Raw genomic sequence first — 24,105 nt, forward strand, 5'->3', positions numbered from 1 at the left:
GCTTTACTTCTGAATTAGATGATTTCGTTTGAATATTTTGGTGCTTAGAAGTTGTTCTGGAAATTATTTGAGTAGTAATTAAGACAAATCATTGATAAATGATATTTATTAGACTAGCTTAGTTCAATAGCCTTGCACTTTGCTGAATGTATTGGTCCTGTTTGTGCATGTATGATACTACGTCCCGTTATTATTTGATCTTATTATATTTGGGTTTTATGTTTTGAAAGTTGTTTGGATTAATTATATATTTATTTCTGATTATCATTCAAATGCTCTCAAATTACAGGAAAACACATTACTTATTGGTGAGATATAATCTTTTATCACCTTTAAAAGCTAAAGGGAAGTGTATCAACTAATAAATGACTTTATAATCACACTCCCAAAATATTTGATTTTATAAGAAAAGTCTGTTAACTAAATATGATACTTTTATTCGGTTATTCCACATAATGTTTGATGTGAAATTCAAGGTATATACATTCCCATGATGTTAGAAATTCAAGGTATATATGTAACCAAAATGAACAATACACTGCACGCAATAACATCAACTACAAAAACAAAAATTGACATTACCAACCTCATTGAGTGTGCCGTGCAATGCATGATCTTTCCATTTCATACACCTTTCTTTTCCATTTGTTCATATGATTCTCATATATTTGACGAATAGTATATGTTTTTGAACATGTTATGACAAAAAAATCAATTCATATATGACGAAATAGTATATACTTTTGAACTCACATGCTAATTTTGTGTGACTATATATAAGTTTGTACAGTACAACCTCAATTGCTCAAACACTTACATAAAATGTATATAATTAAATAGTATTCTAGTATAAAAGAAAAAGAGTGAATTTAGCTATGGAAAAAAGCAGAAAGATGAACTCTCATCACATTGCAAAAACATGGAAAAAACTAAGTGGTGAAAACAATTGGGAAGGCCTCTTAGACCCCCTCGATATCGATCTTCGAAGATACATCATTCATTATGGAGAAATGTCTCAATGAACCTATGATACCTTCAATAGCTCAAAAAAATCAAAATATGCTGGTAGTAGTTTTTTCTCCAAGAAAAATTTCTTCTCAAACGCTGGCCTAGCCAATGGTAATCGGTACAAATATCGCATTACAAGATTCTTGTATGCAACTTCAGGGATAGATTTGCCTGATGCCTTCATTTTTAAGTCATGGTCTAGGGAGGCATGGAGTAAAGAGTCCAATTTTATAGGGTATGTGGCGGTGGCCGAGGACGAGTCCGTCGAATTGTTAGGGAGGAGAGACATTGTTATTGCTTGGAGAGGGAGTATACAGTCGTTGGAGTGGGTTAATAATTTGCAATTTCGTCTGGTTCCGGTTTCCGATATTCTTGGAGACGATGATGTAGGTGATAACTCTGATAAGCCTATGGTACATGAAGGATGGTACTCGATTTATACATCAGATGACCCTAAATCTCCATTCAATAAAACAAGCGCTAGAAATCAGGTGAGATTATTTCTTTAAACTTCGTTCTTTTGATACATAATAGTTACAATAACAATATACTTATCTAGATTTTGCTGGATTTATCTCGATATACACTAATTATTTTTTTTAATTCTTGAATGGAATTAATATAGGTTTTACTTGAGATACAAAATCTAATGGAACAATACAAGAATGAAGAGGTTAGTATAACAATAACAGGCCATAGTATGGGAGCAGCACAAGCTACACTAAACGCGGCTGATATAGTTGTTAACAACCTTAACAAGCCTAAAAGCTCCCCCGGAAAATCATGCTTGGTAACAGCCATATTATTTGCTAGTCCTCGAGTAGGAGACGCCAATTTTTTAGAGTTCTTTTTAAAATGTGACAACCTTAAGATCTTAAGGGTACGTAACGCCCTAGATGTCTTACCACACTACCCACCTATTGACTATGTTCATGTTGGAGAGGAGCTGGTGATCGACACAACTAGGTCACCATACTTGAAGTTCCCAGGAAATGTAGTTACTTGGCACAACTCGGAGATCTACTTGCACGGTGTTGCAGGAACTCAACGTGGTGAGAAAGCATTCGAATTGGTAGTAGATCGTGACATTTCATTAGTAAATAAACATTGGGATAATTTAAAGGACGAGTTCCTCATCCCAGTTGCTTGGTGGATATTGAAGAATAGGGGCATGGTTCAACGGTCGGATGGATCTTGGGTATTGTTAAGTTCACATGAAAATTAGGAGAAAACGGCTTGATGTGCCTTTACCATTAAACGCATATATATAGGCTTACAACATTAACCTAACTTGCCAAAACTCCTAACAAGATATATACAAAGATATTCACAAAATATATCTAACTTAACTTAATTATATCCTAACACTCCCCCTCAAGTTGGAGCATGTAAATCACGAACGCCCAACTTGTTAAGAAGAAAACTAAACTGTCGCTTCCCAAGTGCCTTTGTCAAAATATCTGCTAACTGATGACCTGTAGGAACATATGCAGTAGCTAGATTACCATTCACCAACTCATCACGAACAAAGTGACAATCTACCTCTATATGCTTAGTTCGATCATGAAAAACAGGATTTTTAGCAATATGAAGAGCAGATTGACTATCACAATACAACTTCATAGGCTTGGAATGCAAAATACCAAGAGAAGACAACAAAGATTTCAACCACTTTAATTCACAAGTAGTAACTGCCATGGCACGATACTCAGCTTCGGTAGAAGAACGAGATACTGTCGGTTGTTTTTTAGTCTTCCATGAGACAGGAGAACGACCAAGAAAAACCATATAACCAGACAAAGAACGACGAGTCATAGGACATGCTGCCCAATCACTATCACAAAAAGCCGTCAAACACATGTCCTTCATAGGACGTAACAATACACCCTGACCAGTACTACCTTTAATATAGCGCAGTACTCTAATTGCAGCATCCCAATGTTGCACCTGTGGGTTACTCAAAAACTGTGCAAGAGTATGAACAGAGTAACTCAACTCTGGACGAGTTACCGATAAATAAACAAGTCGTCCAACTAAGCGACGATACTGATCAGGTTGAGAGAATGGCTCCCCCTCGGCATATGCCAGACGATGGTTCTGCTCCATAGGAGTATCAATAGGCTTACAACCTAACATTCCTGCTTCAGATAACACATCCAAAGCATATTTACGCTGAGACAAGAATATACCTTCCGGACCACGGGCAACTTCAATACCCAAAAAATACTTCAACACACCAAGGTCTTTCATATGAAAGCAAGCACTCAAATATTTTTTAAAACGAATTATTGCATCATGAGACGAACCAGCAATAATTAAATCATCAACATACACAAGAACATGAAGGGGGACCGTACCCTGAATATAACTGAACAAAGAATAATCTGCATATGATTGCTTGAAACCATAGGATTTCAAAGCATTAGACAATTTAGAAAACCACTGTCGAGGAGCTTGTTTTAAACCATATAGAGACTTACGCAGCCTACAAACTTTCCCTGGAGTAGGACAAGTATAACCCGGAGGTAACTGCATATATACTTCCTCCTCCAAATCTCCATGAAGAAAGGCATTATGAACATCCATTTGATGTAACTCCCAATTCAAAGAAGAAGCAACAGAGAGAAAAATTCTAACAGTCCCCATTTTTGCCACAGGGGCAAAAGTCTCATTATAATCAACACCTACCTGTCGATTGCCATACAAAACAAGACGACCTTTAAGTCGCTCTACTTCACCTGTAGAAGTATATTTAATTTTATACACCCAACCACTACCAATAGCCTTCTTACCTGGAGGTAAGTCCTCCAATGTCCACGTGCCATTTCGTTCAAGAGCATCAATTTCTTCTTTCATCGCCTTACGCCACCCTTCATGTTTCACAGCTTCCTTAAAAGAGGAAGGTTCTTTACCCTTTGTAACTGCTGTCAGAAAACACTTATGTCTCATAGAAAAATTGTTATAATCAACATAACAAGCTATATCAAATTGTTTACCTGAAGAACGTGATTGAGAAGCGGGAGCAGTAATTGTTGATGGAGTGGGGTCTATTGCTTGGAGAACAACCGTATTAGTTACATAACCACGGAGCTTTGTTGAGGGTATTTTTGTACGATGACCACGACCCAATACTTCACCATTACCTGTAAGTCCACCATCTGCCACATCACTACTCGTACTCCTCCTTAATTCAAGAGGATCAGAGGCAATATTACCACTAATTACATTATGGTCAAAAGCAACACCATCACTAGTAGCATTAGTTGATGACGAGGCATGCACATGCAAATTTTCTACACCATTATCACCCACAATAGTATCATGCATATTCAAATCATTATCCAACTCTTCATCATCCCACACAGTAACTTGATGATTAAAGTAATTATTCCATTGAACTCTCTCTGACTCATCAATAGACTCAATAAATGGAAATGTATCCTCAACAAATTTCACATCACGACTAATTATAAACTCATTAGTTTCCAAATCATAAAAACGCCAACCCTTTTTTCCGAAAGGATAACAACAAAAATACATCTCCTAGATTTCGAGTCAAATTTGTCTTTACCACGAGAATTATTCACAACATAACTCAAACACCCAAAAACACGTACTTCATCATAAGAGGGGGGTTTCCCAAACAAACATTCATGAGGAGTTTTTCCACCTAAAATAGGAGTCGGAGTCAAATTAATAAGATGAACGGCAGCCAAAACACATTCTCCCCAAAAATACTTAGGCAATTTAGCCTGAAAACGTAAAGCACGAGCCACATTCAAAATATGTTTATGTTTCCTTTCAACACGACCATTTTGTTGAGTGGTATCGACACATGAGGTTTGATGTATTATTCCTTTTTTTCAAAAAATGGTCTTAAACACAAAAACTCTTGCCCATTGTCACTTCGTAATACTTTAATCTTTTTATTAAATTGGGTTTTGATTAAAGCATAAAAATCACGAATTAATTTCCCTACTTCATGTTTACCAACCATCAAATAAATCCAAGTAGCACGTGAGTAGTCATCAACAATAGTGAGAAAATATCTAGCATTACAACTAGAAGAAATTCTATTCAGACCCCAAATATCACAATGTATCAAATCAAACAAACCAGATGCTTTATTAATACTTAGAGGAAAAGAGTTTCGGGGTTGTTTACCCATAAAACAAATATGACAATCTAGCATATCACATTTTTTATTCGTACTACTACTATTGACCACTACCCCTGGTAAAGATGATACTACTTTTATTGAGGGATGACCTAAACGCCTATGCCATAACATACTTGCATCTGGAACTCTCACAGAGTTTGCTTGAAAACTACGAGCACGAACCGGCCGAAAGAGATAGACCCCATTATACTGCACCCCCGCTCCAATCAGGTTCTTCAAAGTGCGGCTGAATAGTACATAGCTTGTTAGTGAAAAGAACAATGTATTTTTGCTTTTCTAATAATTGAGACACAGACAATAAGTTACAATGTAATTCGGGAACAAATAAAACATCTTCTAATATTAAACCGTCACTTAATTTAATTTTTCCTTCTTTAGTGGCCGTAATACTCTTTCCATTAGGCAAACCAACCGGAGATGAAATATCACACAAATCATAAAACAATTTTAAATCACCCGACATATGATTTGACGCTCCGGTATCAATTATCCACTCATTAGAATTATACATACCATGAGACTTTTGGTCAGTTGAAGTGGAAGTGGATTGTCCACTCTTAATTGCATTTAGGAATTGAGCCCACTGTACATCAGTGAGTGTAGGAGAAGACCCACGATCTTCCTCATTCACTTCTTCAGTATTTGAATGTCGAGAGCCATTAACATTCCCAGCAAAGCCACGACCACTAGAACCTTGCGAACGACCACCACGACCACCTTTACTTGACCCACGACCACCACGCTGACCACCACGCCCTCCAGAGTTGAAGGATTCGGGCCAACCATTTAAATCAAAACACTTCTCCTTCACATGACCCTTTTTGCCACAATGATCACATACACGTGCCTCACCATTACTTGACCAAGTAGTCCGTCCTTGAGCCGAACCCGACGCAGCAAACCCAACAACATTATCCGTTCGATTATTATCATGAGAGTCCGAGACAGTTTGCTTGCGTTCATCCGATACGACTTTTGCATATGCCACATTAAGGGAAGGCACGGGATCCATCATAAGAAGGGTAGACACCACACTACCAAATTTTTTCGGGTCCAAACCGATACAAAATTGATGAAGCAATTCACTTTCAGCAATCTTAGCATACTCTTTAGTCGCAGTATAGGTACACTTGGGTAACTTACAATAGCTAGCCAATTCATCTTGCAGCTTTCTCAATTCACCAAAATACACGGCCACCGGCCTACCACGTTGCTTGCAATCAACAATTTGAGCCTTTAACTCAAGAATACGAGGGCCATTGCCAAGAGAGTATCTATCACGTAGATCATCCCACAACAATTTGACATGGTCCGGGAAACGAACAGTAGAACGCACAGATACATCCAAGGTATTAACAATCCAAGCAACAAGCATAGAATTAACAATTCCCCATTGATCATAATTGGGAGACTTAGCATCCGGCACCTCTATAGTCCCATCAATGAAGCCGAGCTTGTTCTTTGCACGAAGATTATTGCGCAAAGATCGTGACCACTCCTCATAATTATCTCCTTTCAACAGTATTGGGCTAATAACCGCACCGGTGCCTTCACTAGGATGCTAATAATATGCAGAAAAAGGTTCATAATGAGGACCCTTAGGGGGCAGAACTTCACCACCGGTCATCACAACACAAAGAACAAACAGAAACTAATTCAGCGGAAGCACGAACCAAAAATCAAGAACGCGAACTAGGAAAACGAATTAAGAACAGAAAATAGGGTTTGTGTTTGGGAAGAACTGGGAAAAGAAAAAAAACGTAAAAAGAATTCTCTAATTTAGAGGGCTCTTGATACCATGTTAAGATCACATGAAAATTAGGAGAAAACGGCTTGATGTGCCTTTACCATTAAACGCATATATATAGGCTTACAACATTAACCTAACTTGCCAAAACTCCTAACAAGATATATACAAAGATATTCACAAAATATATCTAACTTAACTTAATTATATCCTAACTGGTATTGATGGATCGAGAGATGGATGATGATGAAGACTTTGACCTTTGAATGTAGCTTCTCGGTAGCCTTCATCAATGTTGTAACCCCATTTTTTGCACACATATGAATTGTTCCACATTTGATTTAAAGAGTGAAATAAGCACCTTATGTCCTTATAAGCTTTAAGATTTATACCTAGTATTTTATTCCGTGAGTTTAAGTATAAAATCTCCTTTGAACTTGTTATTGGACTGACACTCCTATTTGTTTGGGACTTTGGATTACTCAGGCCCATTTTGCTATTATGGACCAGATTAGTTGGATATGCATATATGAAGAATTCATTTAAGTTTCTTTATAGATATTGAAATTGGAAAATTTATTGTAATTCTGTATTCTATTTATTTCTCTTTTCTAATTAATCATTTTAACTTGTAATTTTTTGTGAAATCTATGAATATCTTTTTTTTTCTTTTTTCTTTTTTTTTTTCTAAGATCTTTGTGTTGCACGGTATCCAACACACGACTTAGGGCCTGTTCATATTTACTTAATTTCAGTTCAGTTCAGTTCAGCTCCAATCAGTTCAGTTCAGCTCCAATCAGTTCATTTCAGTTCAGTTCAGCTCCTAATTTCCTTCTTTCATAAAATATTCATTTCAGCTCAGTTCAGTTCAGTTCAACTCCAATAAGTTCCGTTCAGTTCAGTTAAGCTCGATCGGTAAATGTGAATAGACCCTTAGAACACTAATGTTTTCAATTATACCACAAAAATATATTGCTAATGCATCAATAATATAATAATACGCAACAATCAAACACATAACATGCATCAAACGCAAATGAGGAAAATCAATTTAATAGCCACCATTTCCGTGAAGCAAAAGTTATTAGTAGGCTTCATGCCATATCATGCAAAGGTGCTTCCCTAAACAGATGCCAATGATCCTGCTAGTTCATGATGAAAACATGCACAAATAAGTCTCAATTTTTAAATAAATTAAAGAAGTAACATTTCTATGGGATTGTATTACCTTATAAACCGTTAAGTGTATCAATCTGATGAATTATTATTTGTTCACAAATTGTGTATTAATAAAAAAATTAAGATTTTACTATTATATACTTTTATAAAATTTACATTAACAGAAATTCGATATGACCTCAAAAGTTTATTTAGTATACTATTTATCCAACTAAAGACACCTACATACACATAATCGAAATTGAACAACAAGGGCATGGCTTCAATTATTTTCTTAGGACTTGTCTTTGCAATTTTCCTTCTCTTCTTTCGTAAATCTAGGAAGGTCAAGCCTAGCACAAACTTTCCTCCAGGTAAAACTGGCTGGCCAATTCTTGGTGAAACCTTAGATTATGTCCGACGCCCTGCTGAATTTATACGTGATCGAATGGTGAAACACTCTCATGATGTCTTCCAAACATCATTGGCAGGGGAGAAAATGGCGGTTTTTTGTGGTCCATTAGGTAACAAGTTCATATATTCAAATGAAGATAAATTTAAGCCTTGGTTACCTCAAACCTTTGTGAAAGCTCTCTCTTTGAAATCAATTGACCGCGATACCCCATCAGTTAAATTGTTCGTTGAGCAATTACTAAACTTCCTTAAACTCGAGTCCTTGCAACAATTTATTCATGTTATGGATTCAAAGACACGCGATCATGTAGAGATGTATTGGGTGCCTTACGACGAAGTCAAGGTTCAATTTCTATCAAAAGATTTCGCCTTTCAACTCATTTGTCTTTTGTCGTTTAACTTCCATGAGATAGATCAAGGGAAAGAATTAGCCGAACGTTTTAATACTTTGGTTAAAGGGCTTATGTCCGTGCCTGTGAACTTGCCTGGTACGCAATACAATCGGGCTAGGAAGGCGTCAAAGGCTGTCCTAGACAAGTTGAGTGATTTAATTAGGAAGAGGAAATTGGAATTGTTAGGAAATGATACAAACAATTGTGATCAAGAGAAGATTCAAGACGACTTATTGACTCGAGTGCTAAGGGCTTCGGATAAAGAAGGCGTGGCTATTGAAGACGACGAGTTAGTGAAGGAGTTATGTCTTCGTCGTGTGCAATTACTAGATATATATTTGGATCAAATTATGGAGATAATTAAGTCCGGACATTTGGGTCGTCGTTTTGCCATAGCTAGAGGTACTTACGATCTTTGGACTAGTAAAATAGGCCAAAGCCCAATTGGACGGATCCTATAAGGTCACACAAAGGGGCTAGATCGAGCATTAGAGGACGAGGCCCATCATGGGCCTCATCACTCTAGGTGGCCGGCCATGAAGGGGGCCTTGAGAGGCTATTGGGCTTCGTGCCCTAGTCTAATTATGATGAGATTATAAATAGACTAGGTGCCTAGGTTTGCATGTAAGGAATTAACTGATCATTTAGATCAAACCCTAATTAGCAAACACGAAACCAAACCCCTCTCATACTCCCTCTCTCACGTCACTCTCCTTCTCCCGGCGCCGGTGGTGTCTCGTGGTGGTGGTGGTTCGTGCGGTGGTCGGTTGTCCGAAAAGGTGGTGATCGCGGTTTTCCTCAATCACTCGACCAATCTAGTATTGGTGGACGGCTCGTTCGAATCTCGTGGACTAAGTAGAGGAGCAACACTTGGGGCTCTATTCTCTCCCTGATTTGCCTGTCGAATAGCTTCGTGGAATTCACGCTTCAAAGGTATGATTATGTGTCTTGTGTGTTATGCATGTGATTCTTGGGATTAGGTACTTTATTGAATATGATTCATATATGTTATTTCCGCTGCGTAGTACCTATAAACTCCTACAGTGGTATCAGTTAGCCTCTTGCATTAACGCGCTAGATCATAATAATACGATTATTTGATGTCCACGTTAATTTTATAATCAATTAAGAGGGAGAAATTAATTTAATTATGGTTCAATTATTATATTTAATATGATTAAACTTTTGGAATCAGTTAAATGCGATTTAATTATGCTCAAATAGCCATAAAGAGATCGAATTATGCCCTAGTATTTCGAAAATTTCGAAAACCCTAACCCTAAATTTCGAAAATTCCAAACCCTAAAATATGATTTTTGTGCTTGATTTTGGCTTTATTCGTTTTGTTTTATGTTTCATAATTTTAATTGAATTGATTTATGCATAAAAATGTTTTATGTATGATCATAGATTTAATTTTAAATGTTAAAATTAAATTGGGATTAATTTTATGATGAACCCTATTTTAAAATTGAATATGATTTAATTTTAAATCTTATGGACTAATTTAATTTAATTAGGATAAATGTTATTTTAATTAAATTAAAAAACACAAAAAAAAAAAAAAAATAATTTATTTTGGCCGGCAACCGCGGCTGGGTGGCGCAGCCACGGCGGCTGCCGACCAGGTGGCGTTCAAGAGGGAGGGGAAGGGAGGGCGGCGGTCTAGGGTGGCTGTGGGCAGCAGCGTGCAACCGTTGCACGGCTGCTGCCACGGCTGCAGCTCGGTGCTGCTGCTGCCTTGCGCGGCAGTGGCTGCTGCAAGGCAGCCAGCCACCGTGGCTAGCCCCGGCTGGCCACGCACGGTGGCCTGCAGCCCAGCAGTAGCAGCTGCCACGCTGCTGCCCTTGCGGCAGTGGCTGCTGTCACGGCAGCCAGCCACCGTGGCTAGCTTCGGCTAGCCAACCACGGTGGCCGGCGTTGGTGGTTGCGATAATTCAAAAAAAAAAAAAAAAAAAAAATTCTGTTTTTAAAAATTTATTTCAGGATAATTACGAATTATTTTGGGATAAAATTGGTTTTATTTTGGATAAGTTCAAATATTTTCAAAATATGATCTTTTAGTTTAAAAGATAAAGTTGGTTTTATTTGGATAAAATCTTTTTGTTTAAGGATAAAATCAAATATTCAAAAGTTGTTATGTTTGATATTATCCATATTTAGTTTGTTATTTTGATAATTATCCTAAATTAAAGTGGTTAATTAAGGATAAGATTGATGAGGATATTCTGAGCATATTCCAAAAGGATAATAATTGATTTAAATAATGTGATTATCCCATAATTAGATTATTAGGATGTAATTGATTTTAAAATTATTTGATTGGCTAGTAATTAGGATAGAATCTCCTAAATTAGTTAGGATAATCATGGAAGATTAAATATGATTTTATCTTTCTAGATTAAAATATGATTTGATTCTATCTCATGACTAAATTAAATATATGATATTTTATAAACCGTCATGAATAATATATGATATTATCTAATTATGATTAAAATATAAGATATTTTATGAAATGCGTTGTCTTTATTATGATCATCAGATGTTATAGTTTAGACAAGCATGTTGAGTGATTTATTATATGGCACTTTTATAATATATGATACTATGTTGCTATATATAGACTAGTATGGCCCATAGATTCTTAAATACGATCTGCGTATCGTGATGTATTTTTGTAATCTAAATACGGTCTGCGTACCGTTGAGTATTTTCATAACTTTTATTTAATGTAAATAGAATAGTTATTTAAATGTGGTTAGCCCAAAAGAAGCCCATGAAGTGAAGGCCCAAAGGAGCAAGGTGGATGAAGGTCCATGATGATTCAAGTGGGAGCTTTTTCTTTTCCAGTTTTCTTAGGACTAAGGGGCCATACTACGTCACATTTATTTTATTGCATTAGTAGATTATGCATGTTTAGGTTTATTTATGTTGTTTGATGATGCGCTAGAGTTCACTAAATAATCACAACATAATAAATCTAGATCCCAGTAATATTGAGGCAGCTTTTCCAATTAAAAACCCGATGAAACCTTTGACATTTGTGATGGGTCATGCCAAAGCTGGGCATCATAATTTTCATTGGGGAGTGGGGGTAGGACAAATTCTACACTTTTAATTGGTTATACTCAACAAGGTTACCTAAAGATAAAGTTTAGAACCTTGAAGCTAAGGGTAATAATTAAACATGTGATGGTTAATTATTCAACCAAGAGTTACAAGAGTTGTAATCAGTAAAGAGTTTACTCACCTTGAAAGTGTAATGGTTGATGGCAGGGCCAAAGTCCGGTTAATCATTGCATGAATAAAGGGTCTTGGAATCACTTAAAATTCAATTGGGGTCATTTAATTATTGAATAAAGTGTCTTAAAGTTACCAAATGAATATGTTTTGTGGTACTTTAATTTATTAAACATAATTATTAAACTTTGCCTTATTTTGACATAGATGGGTAGCCGTAATAACAATGACAGCAACGTTTACAATTTGCGACCATTCCTTGAAAAGGATAGGTTGACAGGGGAAAACTTTTCCAACTGGGAAAGAATGCTAAGGCTTGTTCTGAAATCTGAAGGTAAGGAGGATGTCATTGATACCCCATTACCAGGACCTCTGCCAGAAAATCCAACTGCGGCAGATATAAAGAAGCACAAGGAAGCTCATGATAGAGCTATGCCTATCACTTGCTTAATGATTGCTACCATGGAACCTAGTCTTCAAAAGCGTTTTGAGGACCTGGATGCCTATTCAATCATGGAAGAGCTCAAAGTTTTGTTTAAGAAACAAGCTAGAGTTGAAAGGTATGAGCTTCATCGTGAGATTATGGATTGTAGAATGGAGAAGGGTGCCACAGTTCATGATCATGTTTTCAAAATGATCGGCCTAATTCAAAGTATGGAGAAACTGGGGTACCCAATAAGTGATGATTTGGCAACAGACATCATTCTCCATTCACTTCCAGAAAGTTTCAACCAGTTTATCATGAACTTTAACATGACTGCGAGTGCAAAGACTATGAGTCAATTGCATGCAATGCTGGTTAGTGCTGAGAAACAAATCCCTAAGGAACCTAAGAAGGAAGTTCTTATGATCCAAAAGGGAAAGGGGTTCAAGAAGAAGGGGCAAAAGGCTAATGCCAAGAGCAAGGGCAAGCAAGTTGCCAAGGTTCCTGAAAAGCCTAAGGCGAATCCAAAACCCAAAGTTGCAAGTGAGAGTGAATGCTTTTACTGCAAGAAGAAGGGGCATTGGAAACGCAATTGCCAGAAATACCTTGATTTCCTCAAGAAGAAGAATGGAGCATCAACCTCAGGTATTATGTTATAAACATTTTAACTTTCACTAAGGTATGTGATACCAAGTTGCAGTGCTTAACATTATGATGTTGCGCAGGAACTGCAAGCAAGTGAAGCTAGCATGGAGATGGAGCTTGAAGGTGCACTAGAAATATTTGAGTGGCCAGAGATAGCTTCATAGTTTCTGATTAGTTTATCATGACATTTAGAACTATTTCCATTTTGATGAGACAATATTTCGGTTTTCTTGTTTTGAATACTGATTTGGTTTTACTTGGCTTGGACAAATGTTGATCCATGACCAAGGTAATAAATTGTTTTCATTTTGCTAGATATGAGTTAATTTTATAACATTGATATAAGTAGATCACAAAAGTAAATTTAGATGATTCAAAGCTAACATACTTATCACAAAGTAAAGTTAGATCACATAAATGATTTGCACATCCAAAATATGGATGGACTCTTACTCTTATATGATTATGAATCACTTGAGAATTAGAAGTCATGCTTGATAAAATGACCAAGTTACCTTTTAGTTGAAAGGGTAAAAGAGCTAAAATGACCTTTTGGAACACAAACATATGATGTGAGTGTACCATAAATTCAAAATTAGCAAGAGATTTAACTATTTCATTGCTTTTATTAACGATTTAAGTGAATATGTCGATGATTACTTAATGAAATAAAAGTTGGAATCATTGAAATGTTCAAAATTCCAAAATGAAATGTAAAATCAAATTTGGGATAAACAATTTAGCACCACGATATGATTGTTGTGATAAATGTTTAACTCAAAACAAATGATCATCTAAAGGAATTGTTGAATTAGTTCACAATCCAGGAACATTACAATTAAAATGTATAAAGTAGGAATCAAACTTTGCTTGCCATGGTTCGATCCAAGATTTAATGATTTACAAATATCGTTTTGAGGATATGCATTAGAACAACAACAATTGCAAATATACTAAACAGAAACTTAACCAAAGCAGTAGAAAGGATGGAATTGTTCCAAAGTAATCTTTTCTAAACAGGATTGAGGGAGTATGAAATCTATGTAAAATGTTTACAAAGATGACATAATAAACCCTAAATCAGAGGTATTATTCCTACAATCACGTAGAAACAAAATGTTTGTTGCTCGCGATAGTGTCTTTATAGAAAGAAATGTCTTCCTACAAAGCCAAGTGGGAGTAAAGTTAGATCTCGATGAGATTCGAGACGAGCAACAAAGGGATGTAGATAACACTACAGACGAGCAACAAAGGGATGTAGATAACACTACATTAGAGACGAATGCGCATGAAATCAGCTAATTTGATAAAACGTGTGTCGAAGCAAGCTAATTCAACTAGCGAGACTTCTATCGTCCTACTAGAATGAAAGGCTTCAAAGAGTTGAAGAGAATAATTCTATTGTCGCTCACACCTATCTTAGGTTACTTAGGATTAAAACAAACAGTTTGTTGGAATTCTAGTGAAAGGTGGATTCTAAAAATTTTCCTATTGGAATGGTTGGAATCCATACCTACAAGCAAGCTTTGGACAAGTGCCGACTCAGGAAATGGCTTAAAGCCAAGAAATCCAGAATGGACTCCATGTCTGTAAAGATGTGCTAGTCCATGATAGTCTTACAAATAGGGTCAAACCTATTAGTCATGTAAGCCTATTCGGATTATTTCTAGTTATGGAAATCAAAATCATCTTCATGAAATGTTCTTGATGGATGGGATGTATATGATACAACTTAAGTTTTGAATTCCAGAAATTCCTAGAAAGTTTTGCAAACTTCAGAAATTCATTTATGGATTGAAGTAAGCATTAAGGAGTTGGAATATTCATTAGGAAATCAAACAGTTTGATTACCTTGGAAGAATGAAAAGAAATCTTGTAGAAACAAGAAGTTTAGTGGGAGCAATTGGTCTTCTTAGTCTAGTATGAAGTTGACACACATTTTACATGAAATGATATATCAATACTTGAATAAGTCAAGCAATGGTTAGAAAGATTGTTTCTATATGGGAGACCTAGGAGATGTTGAGTACATATTGGGAATCAAAATCCACAAAGTGAATCTTGAAGGATGACTGGACCTAATCAAGAGACTTATGTTGATAAGATTCTTGACAAGTTCAAGATGCAAGATTCTAAGAGAGGATCTCTTCCCATGTCTCATGGTTTTACACTCAGTAAAACTCAGTGCCTTAAAAGCTAGTTGAGTTGAGTTGTAAAGGTAATGGACCTAATGCTTTTGCAAAAGGGACCATTACATGTACCATGAAATGTACAATGCAAGTTGTTACATATGACTTGTGCATGTGTAGCAAGTTTCAGGAAAATACAGAATAAGCATACGGAAAGTTACCAAGAACAAATCCTTGAGTACTTGAGAAGCACTAAAGGAATTTTTCTAGTTTATGGTGTTAAAGATAAACAAGTTGTCAAGAGTTTTACGAATGCAAGTTCTCTCCAAACAGGCAAGATGACTCTAGATTTTGATCTAGACGCACAATTTTGTTAGTATGGAGAAGTACAGTGAGCTTGAAGAGTTCAAAGCAGAGCACTATTGCATGCTCAATGTTAGAATATGTGTATTAAACTATAGTCAGATAGTTTTAGAGGAAGTTCGGATTGAAATGTAATATGACTGAAGGGTCACCTTTGCCCAAGAACAAAGGAGCCAGGGTCACATCACAAATCCAAACAAATGGATATAAGATATCGCCTCAGTTATGAGATCATTGACCGGCGGAAGGTCACGTTCTGCAAAGTTTTATTATGAGTGAGAAATCACTAAACCCCTTCCATAGACAAAGGTATGAAAGTCATATTAAAGTCTTGGATTGAAGCAAATTATGTAAATTTAAGTTGTGTATGTTTGTGGAAACATATTACATAAGAAAATACATCAACTTGCAGAATTATGTTTAAAATAGAAATTATTATTTCTCTTATTTAATTATGGTTTTGAAATTAAATAAAATGTCCAAAATAATTATGGATTGATGGGCTCATCAGGTTATCTATTTTAGAGACCTGGTGTATGAAACCCCACAGGTGAACAAAATCCGTATATTATTTAAGTTCCTAGTTCGAAATCATTAAAGTGGACATAAATGATTTCAATAAATGGACTAGCATGTAAGATTGATTGGATAGCTCGGTTTCATGGGCTATAGGGGCATAGTGATGCTCGATCAATCACTTGGATATGCATGAATGATGCATGATCGAACTATTGACCTACTTTGAAGTTCAAGTATAGAGCTTCCGTATATATTAGTGGATTCCTTTGACATGAGTGGAACATTGATTTCATTCAATGGATGTTATAACTGTGGTACATTCAAACGTCTACCCGTAACTGGAGATTATAAAGGATGTTTCCCGGTTATTTCAGAAGTTGAGTGGGAGGCTTGTTGCCACAAGATTGGATAGAGTCTACCTATTAAATTAGGAAATGTGTCATGGCCGCTTGAAGAGGGAGAATTCAGAAAATACGTGGCCGCGTTCAAATGCATTACTCAGTAATCATTTGGTTTTGTAATTCTAACTCAGATTTCAAGAAACGATTTGTAGATTAATATGATCTCGACATGTGATGCAATCATATTATCAAATCGACATATACATTGACTTAAGGAATTTGAACATTGCACCCTTGTCTCAGACAAGTGGGAGATTGAAGGAGTTATGTCTTCGTCGTGTGCAATTACTAGATATATATTTGGATCAAATTATGGAGATAATTAAGTCCGGACATTTGGGTCGTCGTTTTGCCATAGCTAGAGGTACTTACGATCTTTGGACTAGTAAAATAGGCCAAAGCCCAATTGGACGGATCCTATAAGGTCACACAAAGGGGCTAGATCGAGCATTAGAGGACGAGGCCCATCATGGGCCTCATCACTCTAGGTGGCCGGCCATGAAGGGGGCCTTGAGAGGCTATTGGGCTTCGTGCCCTAGTCTAATTATGATGAGATTATAAATAGACTAGGTGCCTAGGTTTGCATGTAAGGAATTAACTGATCATTTAGATCAAACCCTAATTAGCAAACACGAAACCAAACCCCTCTCATACTCCCTCTCTCACGTCACTCTCCTTCTCCCGGCGCCGGTGGTGTCTCGTGGTGGTGGTGGTTCGTGCGGTGGTCGGTTGTCCGAAAAGGTGGTGATCGCGGTTTTCCTCAATCACTCGACCAATCTAGTATTGGTGGACGGCTCGTTCGAATCTCGTGGACTAAGTAGAGGAGCAACACTTGGGGCTCTATTCTCTCCCTGATTTGCCTGTCGAATAGCTTCGTGGAATTCACGCTTCAAAGGTATGATTATGTGTCTTGTGTGTTATGCATGTGATTCTTGGGATTAGGTACTTTATTGAATATGATTCATATATGTTATTTCCGCTGCGTAGTACCTATAAACTCCTACAGTTAGCTGGTCTAATTCTTGGTGTCTTGTTTGCTGGATTATATACTTCAAGCAGTGCCATCACATTTGTAATTAGTCACCTTGCTGATTATCCCGATGTTTATGCTAGAGTTTTACAAGGTATGTTGTTGCAATATACATGAACAACATTAATTATAGTGCCGTTTTTCTTTAAGTGTTACACTTTGAACATGACAGAATTGAACATTTGAACATAGAATATTTTCTACCAAATATCGTTTAGTTCTAAGCTCTTACCCCTTTTTTGGGTTGATTGTATGTGCTTGTTTCGTTTTGCTTTTATCACAAGAACAATTGGCGATTGCGAAATCAAAAAGGAAAGGGGAGCTATTAACTTGGAAGGATATTCAAAAAATGAAGTACACTTGGAATGTGGTATGTGAATCTATGAGACTAATACCACCGGCACCCGGTGGTTTTAGAGAGGCCATAACTGACCTCTCTTTTGCTGGCTTCACAATCCCAAAGGGATGGAAGGTATGAAATTGAGTAAAATAACATAATTCATTTTAAGTTGACACATTTTCTTTATCGTGTTTTATTTACCAACATATTTAAATATTCAAGTATTCAACTATAAATATTCTTAATTAGTACCGTAATTGTAAAAATCATAAAAAGTCATTTCGAAACATAATCAAAACATATCAACTAAATAAAGGAAGTTCTTTTTTAAAAAAAAAAGTGTCACACCACTATCGTTGGATTGCATTAAGTAATGTACTTAATACAAATTAAGAATCTAAGGCATACAACAATAATATTACGAACTTATAAATCATAATAAATGTCAGTAGAATAACCTAAAAATGATTTACATATTAAATCAATATAATTCTGATAATAATTCTTGTGGATTATATGTTGTGTTTTGATTATTTAGGTTCACTGGAACTTTTATTCAACTCACAAGGACCCAAAGTATTTTCCAAACCCGGAGAAGTTCGAGCCTTCAAGATTTGAAGCCACAATGCAGCCTAATACATTTGTACCCTTTGGAAAAGGGCAACATATGTGTTATGGTAACGAGTATGCTCGAATTAAGATCCTCGTATTTATGCACAACGTTGTAACTCGATTTAGATTCTCAAAGGCTAATCCTAATGAGAAATTAATCTATACACCTGATGCAGTGTCTGTTGAAGGCCTCCGAATTCGCCTTCTTCCTCATTAGAATTGTTAGAAAATAGAGATATAATAACACCATATCATGGTATAGATTGGGTATGTATTTTTCAGATATTATCATGTTGAAATAAAACCTTCTAATTGATATAAAGGGGGTCAATTGTGAGACATTTACTGAAATAGCTATATACTTTGGCTAAGGTATTTAATAAATTGGCTATATACTATATTAATTTCTATTTGGAAAACTAACCTATGTATTGGTTTGAACTTTGAAGGCTTATGATAAACATCAAACCACAACTATATTTAGGCCATAATCTCTTCAGCTTAAAAATATAATATTAAGTAAAAATAAGTTCAGTTTAGTAAATTAATTTCACTACAGTAAAAATAATTTCAGTTCAGTAAAAATAAGTTCACTTCAGAAAAATTCAGTCTTCTTAAAAAAGAATTATAATAGAAAATCAGTAAAAAAAAAAATAATTTCAGTTCAGCAAAAATAATTTCAATTCTGTAAAATTAATTTCAGTTCAGTAAAAATAATTTAAGTTCAGCAAATATAATTTTGTTTCAGTAAAAATAATTTAAGTTCAGCAAAAATAAGGTGAAGAGAACGTGGTCTTATTTTTTTTCTTTATCATGTGAGCCTATCTAGTTTATCATACGAAGTAAATTTTTTTTTTTTTTTTTTTTTTTTTTTAAAAAAAAAAACAATATCTTTCGAAGTATATATTAACCTTTATTTATTTTAGTATAACATATATTTTGAAAGTAGCTTTTGCCTTTTATGAAAATAACATCATTAGACACGTTGCATCTTGGTATAAGATTTCATACATAAAAAGTTTAACCAGACAACAGAAGATAGTCCACCCATTCTAAAAGATCCAACTAACCAACCTCTTATAGTAGTGCAATTGTTATTATGTGCACCATGGTGCACCTAGAAATAGATGCGCCACGACGATAATATGATCATATAGTAAAAAAAAAAAAAAAATATGAACATTTTACAAAAAAATGAACCTTAGTATAAAATTATGAACACGTCACAAAAAATGAACATGAACATCCAATTTTACACGAACGTTCATATTTTATAGCGTAATGTTCATTCTATAGGCATTAATGTTCAGTTATATTACCAAACAATTGAGTTATCCCGAGCCAGTCTTCTTTACAAAAATTGATGCTCATTATAAAATAGTGTTATGTTCAATTTCAATGTTCATTTTCAAATAATAAATGTCAAATTCGAGTTTTGTCATATTCATATTTATTGATGTTCATTAAAAAATAGTGCAATGATTATCATTAAATTAAAATTTTCAAAAATTATATGTTCAAATTCTAATAGTGTCATGTTCATATTTATATGCTCATTTTTTCTAAAACTATAGCTTAAAACTTTATCTATATGTATAATTTTATTTTAAAAAATAGATCATATTAATTCAAGTAAATTTTTGTACTAAATGTTCATTGAAATATACTAAATTTTCATTTTATATATCAAATCCAAACTGTAGTTCATAATTCATTAATCTAAATTAACTTATGTTTATATATCAATTTAACTCAAATGTTAATAAAAAAACATATACATGTTTAGATATATCTAACATTATAAGTTCATAATTACAAAACTTATGAAGGTTTTAAAAATTCTTAAATCGTAATGTACATAATGCTATTTTTTTTAAAAAAAAAAAAAAAAATATGATTACAAAATACATAGATCCAAAACAAAAAAAGTTTGTAAGTAGTATATCACATGTTCAGAATTGTAATTAAGATGTTCATAATTCCAAAAATATATTTCCACCGTTTCTTTTTAGTTGACACGTTTCTTTAGTCACGTCTGCCAATGTACTTATTCAATCATTAATATCTTTAATTATTGATAAGCAAAAATTATGAAAAGTTGATATTTTGAAAGTATATATATAACGTGACAAAGCTAACAAGATCCCACATGACTATATTTTTCATTACGTATAAAGCACAAAACACGGTCAAAGGGGAGTGTGTGAATAGTGCTAAAGTCAAAACGTGTCAACTAAAAAAAAAACGGAGGTAGTATGTCAGTAAAAGAATATATATATTGAAAACGTATCACACGTTCATATTTTTTACTTAAAATGTTCAAAATACCAAAATAACCAAAAACAAAACTGTTCATAATAAAATACACAAATATCACCAAAAAAATTAAAAAAATAAAATAAAATGAAAGCTACATATTTCGAAACTCAAACCTAGCTATGGGGATTAAGATAATGGATCTTATCGAAAAATAATCATCTCTGTCGTCTTAACCACCTTCTCCTTGTCAAATCCGCCATTTTTAACTTCACTTCATTGTAGAAACTCCATCAACAAAGATTCAAATTGAAGGTTGAAGAAAACGAAATTTGAAATTAATTTATGGTGATCAACAATGGTGATGAAGGAATTAAGTCAAAAACAAAATAATAATTGAATTTAAGAGAGAGAGAAATGGAGGGGAGAGAAATTAGAAATTAGTTTATTGTAAGAGGAGGAGATGGAGGAATTCAATCTATGGTGATAACATTGGTGGCGAAAGAATTTACAGTAATAAAAAACAAATAATGAATGAAATTAAGAGAGAGAGAAATAGAGAAGAGAGAAATCAGAAATTAGGAAAATGTGAGAGGAGAGAGAATATGTGGGGCTTTGCAATCTAAATCTGATTAGTTGGAGCACACAGTTTTACATGTGCATGTTAAAATTTGCCGTATAAGAGCTTGTTTACTTCAGCTTAATTTCAGTTTCAGTTCAGTTCAATTCAGTTCAGTTTTTAATTTTCTTCTCTCATAAAATATTCATTTCAGCTCTACTCAGTTCAGTTTAGTTCAATTCAATTCAGCTCTAATTAGTTCAGTTTAATTCAGTAAATGTGAATAGGCCCTAAGTTTGAACTTTGCAATTTTTCACCATGCATGAGATTTAGCTATGTTCTAACTTGGGGAGAAATAAAAAGAAATAAAAAGAAAAGAAGCTGTGTTATAAATGCGCATCTAATGTTGTGAAGCGTGTGTGCGTAAACTGTTAAGTATCTAGGCTACGCAACAATGGGTTGTGGGCTTGTGGCATCAACAATATGGGCTGGCAATAATATTAGACAAAGGTCATGAGGGCAAGATGAACCAGATGAAATCCAAATTCCAAAGCACGTTCTTAGACATTCTATTTTGTAACCGCCCATATTGTTTTGCTTTTTACCACTTTATTGAATTAGAAAACTTTACAAAAGAGAAGATATATCTTTATTTATTTTTTTTTTTGAAGGGAGAAGATATATCTTTATTATTACTCGTAACATGTATTTTCTTAAGGAAATTAACTTTAAAGTGTGATAAAGCATACAAAAAAAAAAAAAAAAAAAAAAAAAAGCATACAAAAAAAAAAAAAAAAAAAGCATACAAAGAAATACATGGCACTAAGGGTGGGCACGGGCCGTGCCGGCACGCGGGCGGCACGGGCCCGGCACGACTCCGGCACGGCCCGGCACGGGCACGGCCACCGGCACGACACGGCACGGTGGCACGCCTGTGGGCCGTGGGCCGTGCCGTGAACAAAACTTTCAGCTCTGGCATGGGCACGGCCCGTGGCACGGCGGGCGGCACGGTGCCCGGCACGGTGGCACGACCCGCCGGCACGGCACGTGGCACGGCCAGGCACGGCCCGGCACAAAGCCAGGCACGGCCCGTGCCAATACTAGCCGTTGGAAATATGGCCGTTTATGGCCGTTTTCCAACAGCTATAAACGGCCATATTTTTCTCCAATTTCCCACCCAAATCCCCTATAAATACCTCATATTTTCCTCCAAAATTTTCACAATTCATCAACTCATCTCTTCTCTCTTATTCTCTAATTTTCTTACTCCCAAATTCTCAATTCTCAAATTCCTACAAATCATACAATCTTCCTCTCTTTTGTGAAAAAGAAAAAAAAATTCCTACTCTCTTATAAATTTTACATTTTTAATATTATTAGTCTACTACCAAAAAAAAAAAAAAATTGTTATATTTACATTCGGGAAATTAAAATTTCGGGAAATTATAAATTCGAGAAATTATAAATTTGGGAAAGCATTGAAGCGTCATTGTAAGATCTAACTCAACTTTTTTTAATTTGTTATTGTTATTGTTATTGTTATTATTATTGTTATTATTATTATTATTATTATTATTATTATTATTATTATTATTATTAATTTATTATTATTATTATTATTATTAATTTATTATTATTATTATTATTATTATTATTATTATTATTGTATACTTGGAACTACTTAATTATATAAAAACTACTTTCTATTTTAATTGTGGGTTATTTGGATTGTTGAAATCTGTCTAAGGCGGGATTTGGGCTCTGGACAACGTCGACTTCTTTTAGTTCTCAATCCACTCAATTGGCGGATGAACTTGAACCTCTAGGAGACGAAGACGAAGATGAAGACGAAGGCGAAGACGAAGACGACCAACAATAATTACATGATTACATATTTACATTATACACTATTGTATTCTTTTTGTATTATCGAACTTCGTATTCCGTATAATAAATGAAGTTATTCAATATTCATACACTATTGTACGATTTTTAATTATCATTACTTATTTTGTAATTTTGTATTATTGAATTATCGTATATTCGTACCGGCTAGTCGGCTACCGTCATATAATAAAATAAGTTATTCTTCAATTTTTTGTGTTTTCGGATTATCGCACTAGTATTTTTTTTTATTATATGCATTTTTGTTTTTAATTCGTTTTTTTTTAACATTTATTTTTTTTTTTAAAAAAAAAAAAAAAAAAAAATTAAAAACGGCACGGTTTGGCCCGCGGCCCGGCACGACACGGCCCGCTAGGCACGTGGGCCGTGCCGTGCCGTGGGCTGGGGTGTGCCAATTCCAGGCACGGCACGCCGCGGAGCCGGCACGGCACGGGCACCACCCCGGCACGGCCAGGCACGGCCCGTGCCCATGTTTATGCTAACCACTGCCCAAAAGGCTAGTGATTGCCCTTCGATTAACAAAGGAAGAACTATGATACATTCTATTTATAACATGTATACATTTATATAATTGTGAAAATTTTGGTAATAACAAAAACATGTTGTATATTAAAACAAAGGAAAATTTTTGTATACACTCGGTTTCATTGGCGGATCCAGGGGGTACATAGAGTTACAGCTGTACCCCCATTCCGCCAAAAAAAAAAATACTGTTAAGATTAGAGACCCCCTTTATGTAATAGGCGGTCTCTTAGTTACTTTTATGTAGTACGCCACAAC

At 35.1% G+C, this 24,105-nt stretch overlaps 1 protein-coding gene and 1 pseudogene across 1 annotated transcript; both read left to right on the top strand.

Moving 5' to 3' along the window:
• The first annotated feature begins 893 nt into the window (after positions 1-893).
• On the top strand, positions 894-7,201 carry LOC145612513 (phospholipase A1-IIgamma-like; annotated as a pseudogene).
• A 1,169-nt stretch (positions 7,202-8,370) lies between these two features.
• LOC145610842 (beta-amyrin 6-beta-monooxygenase-like) lies at positions 8,371-18,822 on the top strand. The gene is made up of 4 exons (XM_081666118.1): positions 8,371-9,188; positions 17,566-17,747; positions 17,938-18,125; positions 18,532-18,822. The coding sequence occupies exons 1-4, from the start codon at positions 8,371-8,373 to the stop codon at positions 18,820-18,822; spliced, it is 1,479 nt and encodes a 492-aa protein (XP_081522244.1).
• The last annotated feature ends 5,283 nt before the right edge of the window (positions 18,823-24,105 follow it).

Source organism: Chenopodium album, chromosome 24, assembly GCF_948465745.1.
Source record: "Chenopodium album chromosome 24, dcCheAlbu1.1, whole genome shotgun sequence".
In the NCBI taxonomy this organism is placed as follows: domain Eukaryota; kingdom Viridiplantae; phylum Streptophyta; class Magnoliopsida; order Caryophyllales; family Amaranthaceae; genus Chenopodium; species Chenopodium album.

Bases quoted from the DNA above. Each gene is read 5' to 3' on its own strand.
- LOC145610842 (XM_081666118.1), top strand. From the start codon at position 8,371: ATGGCTTCAATTATTTTCTTAGGACTTGTCTTTGCAATTTTCCTTCTC. The intron at 9,189-17,565 runs GTTAGTGAAGGA...TCTTGGGATTAG, and splicing joins GTGGCTATTGAAGACGACGA to GTACTTTATTGAATATGATT. The intron at 18,126-18,531 runs GTATGAAATTGA...TTGATTATTTAG, and splicing joins CAATCCCAAAGGGATGGAAG to GTTCACTGGAACTTTTATTC.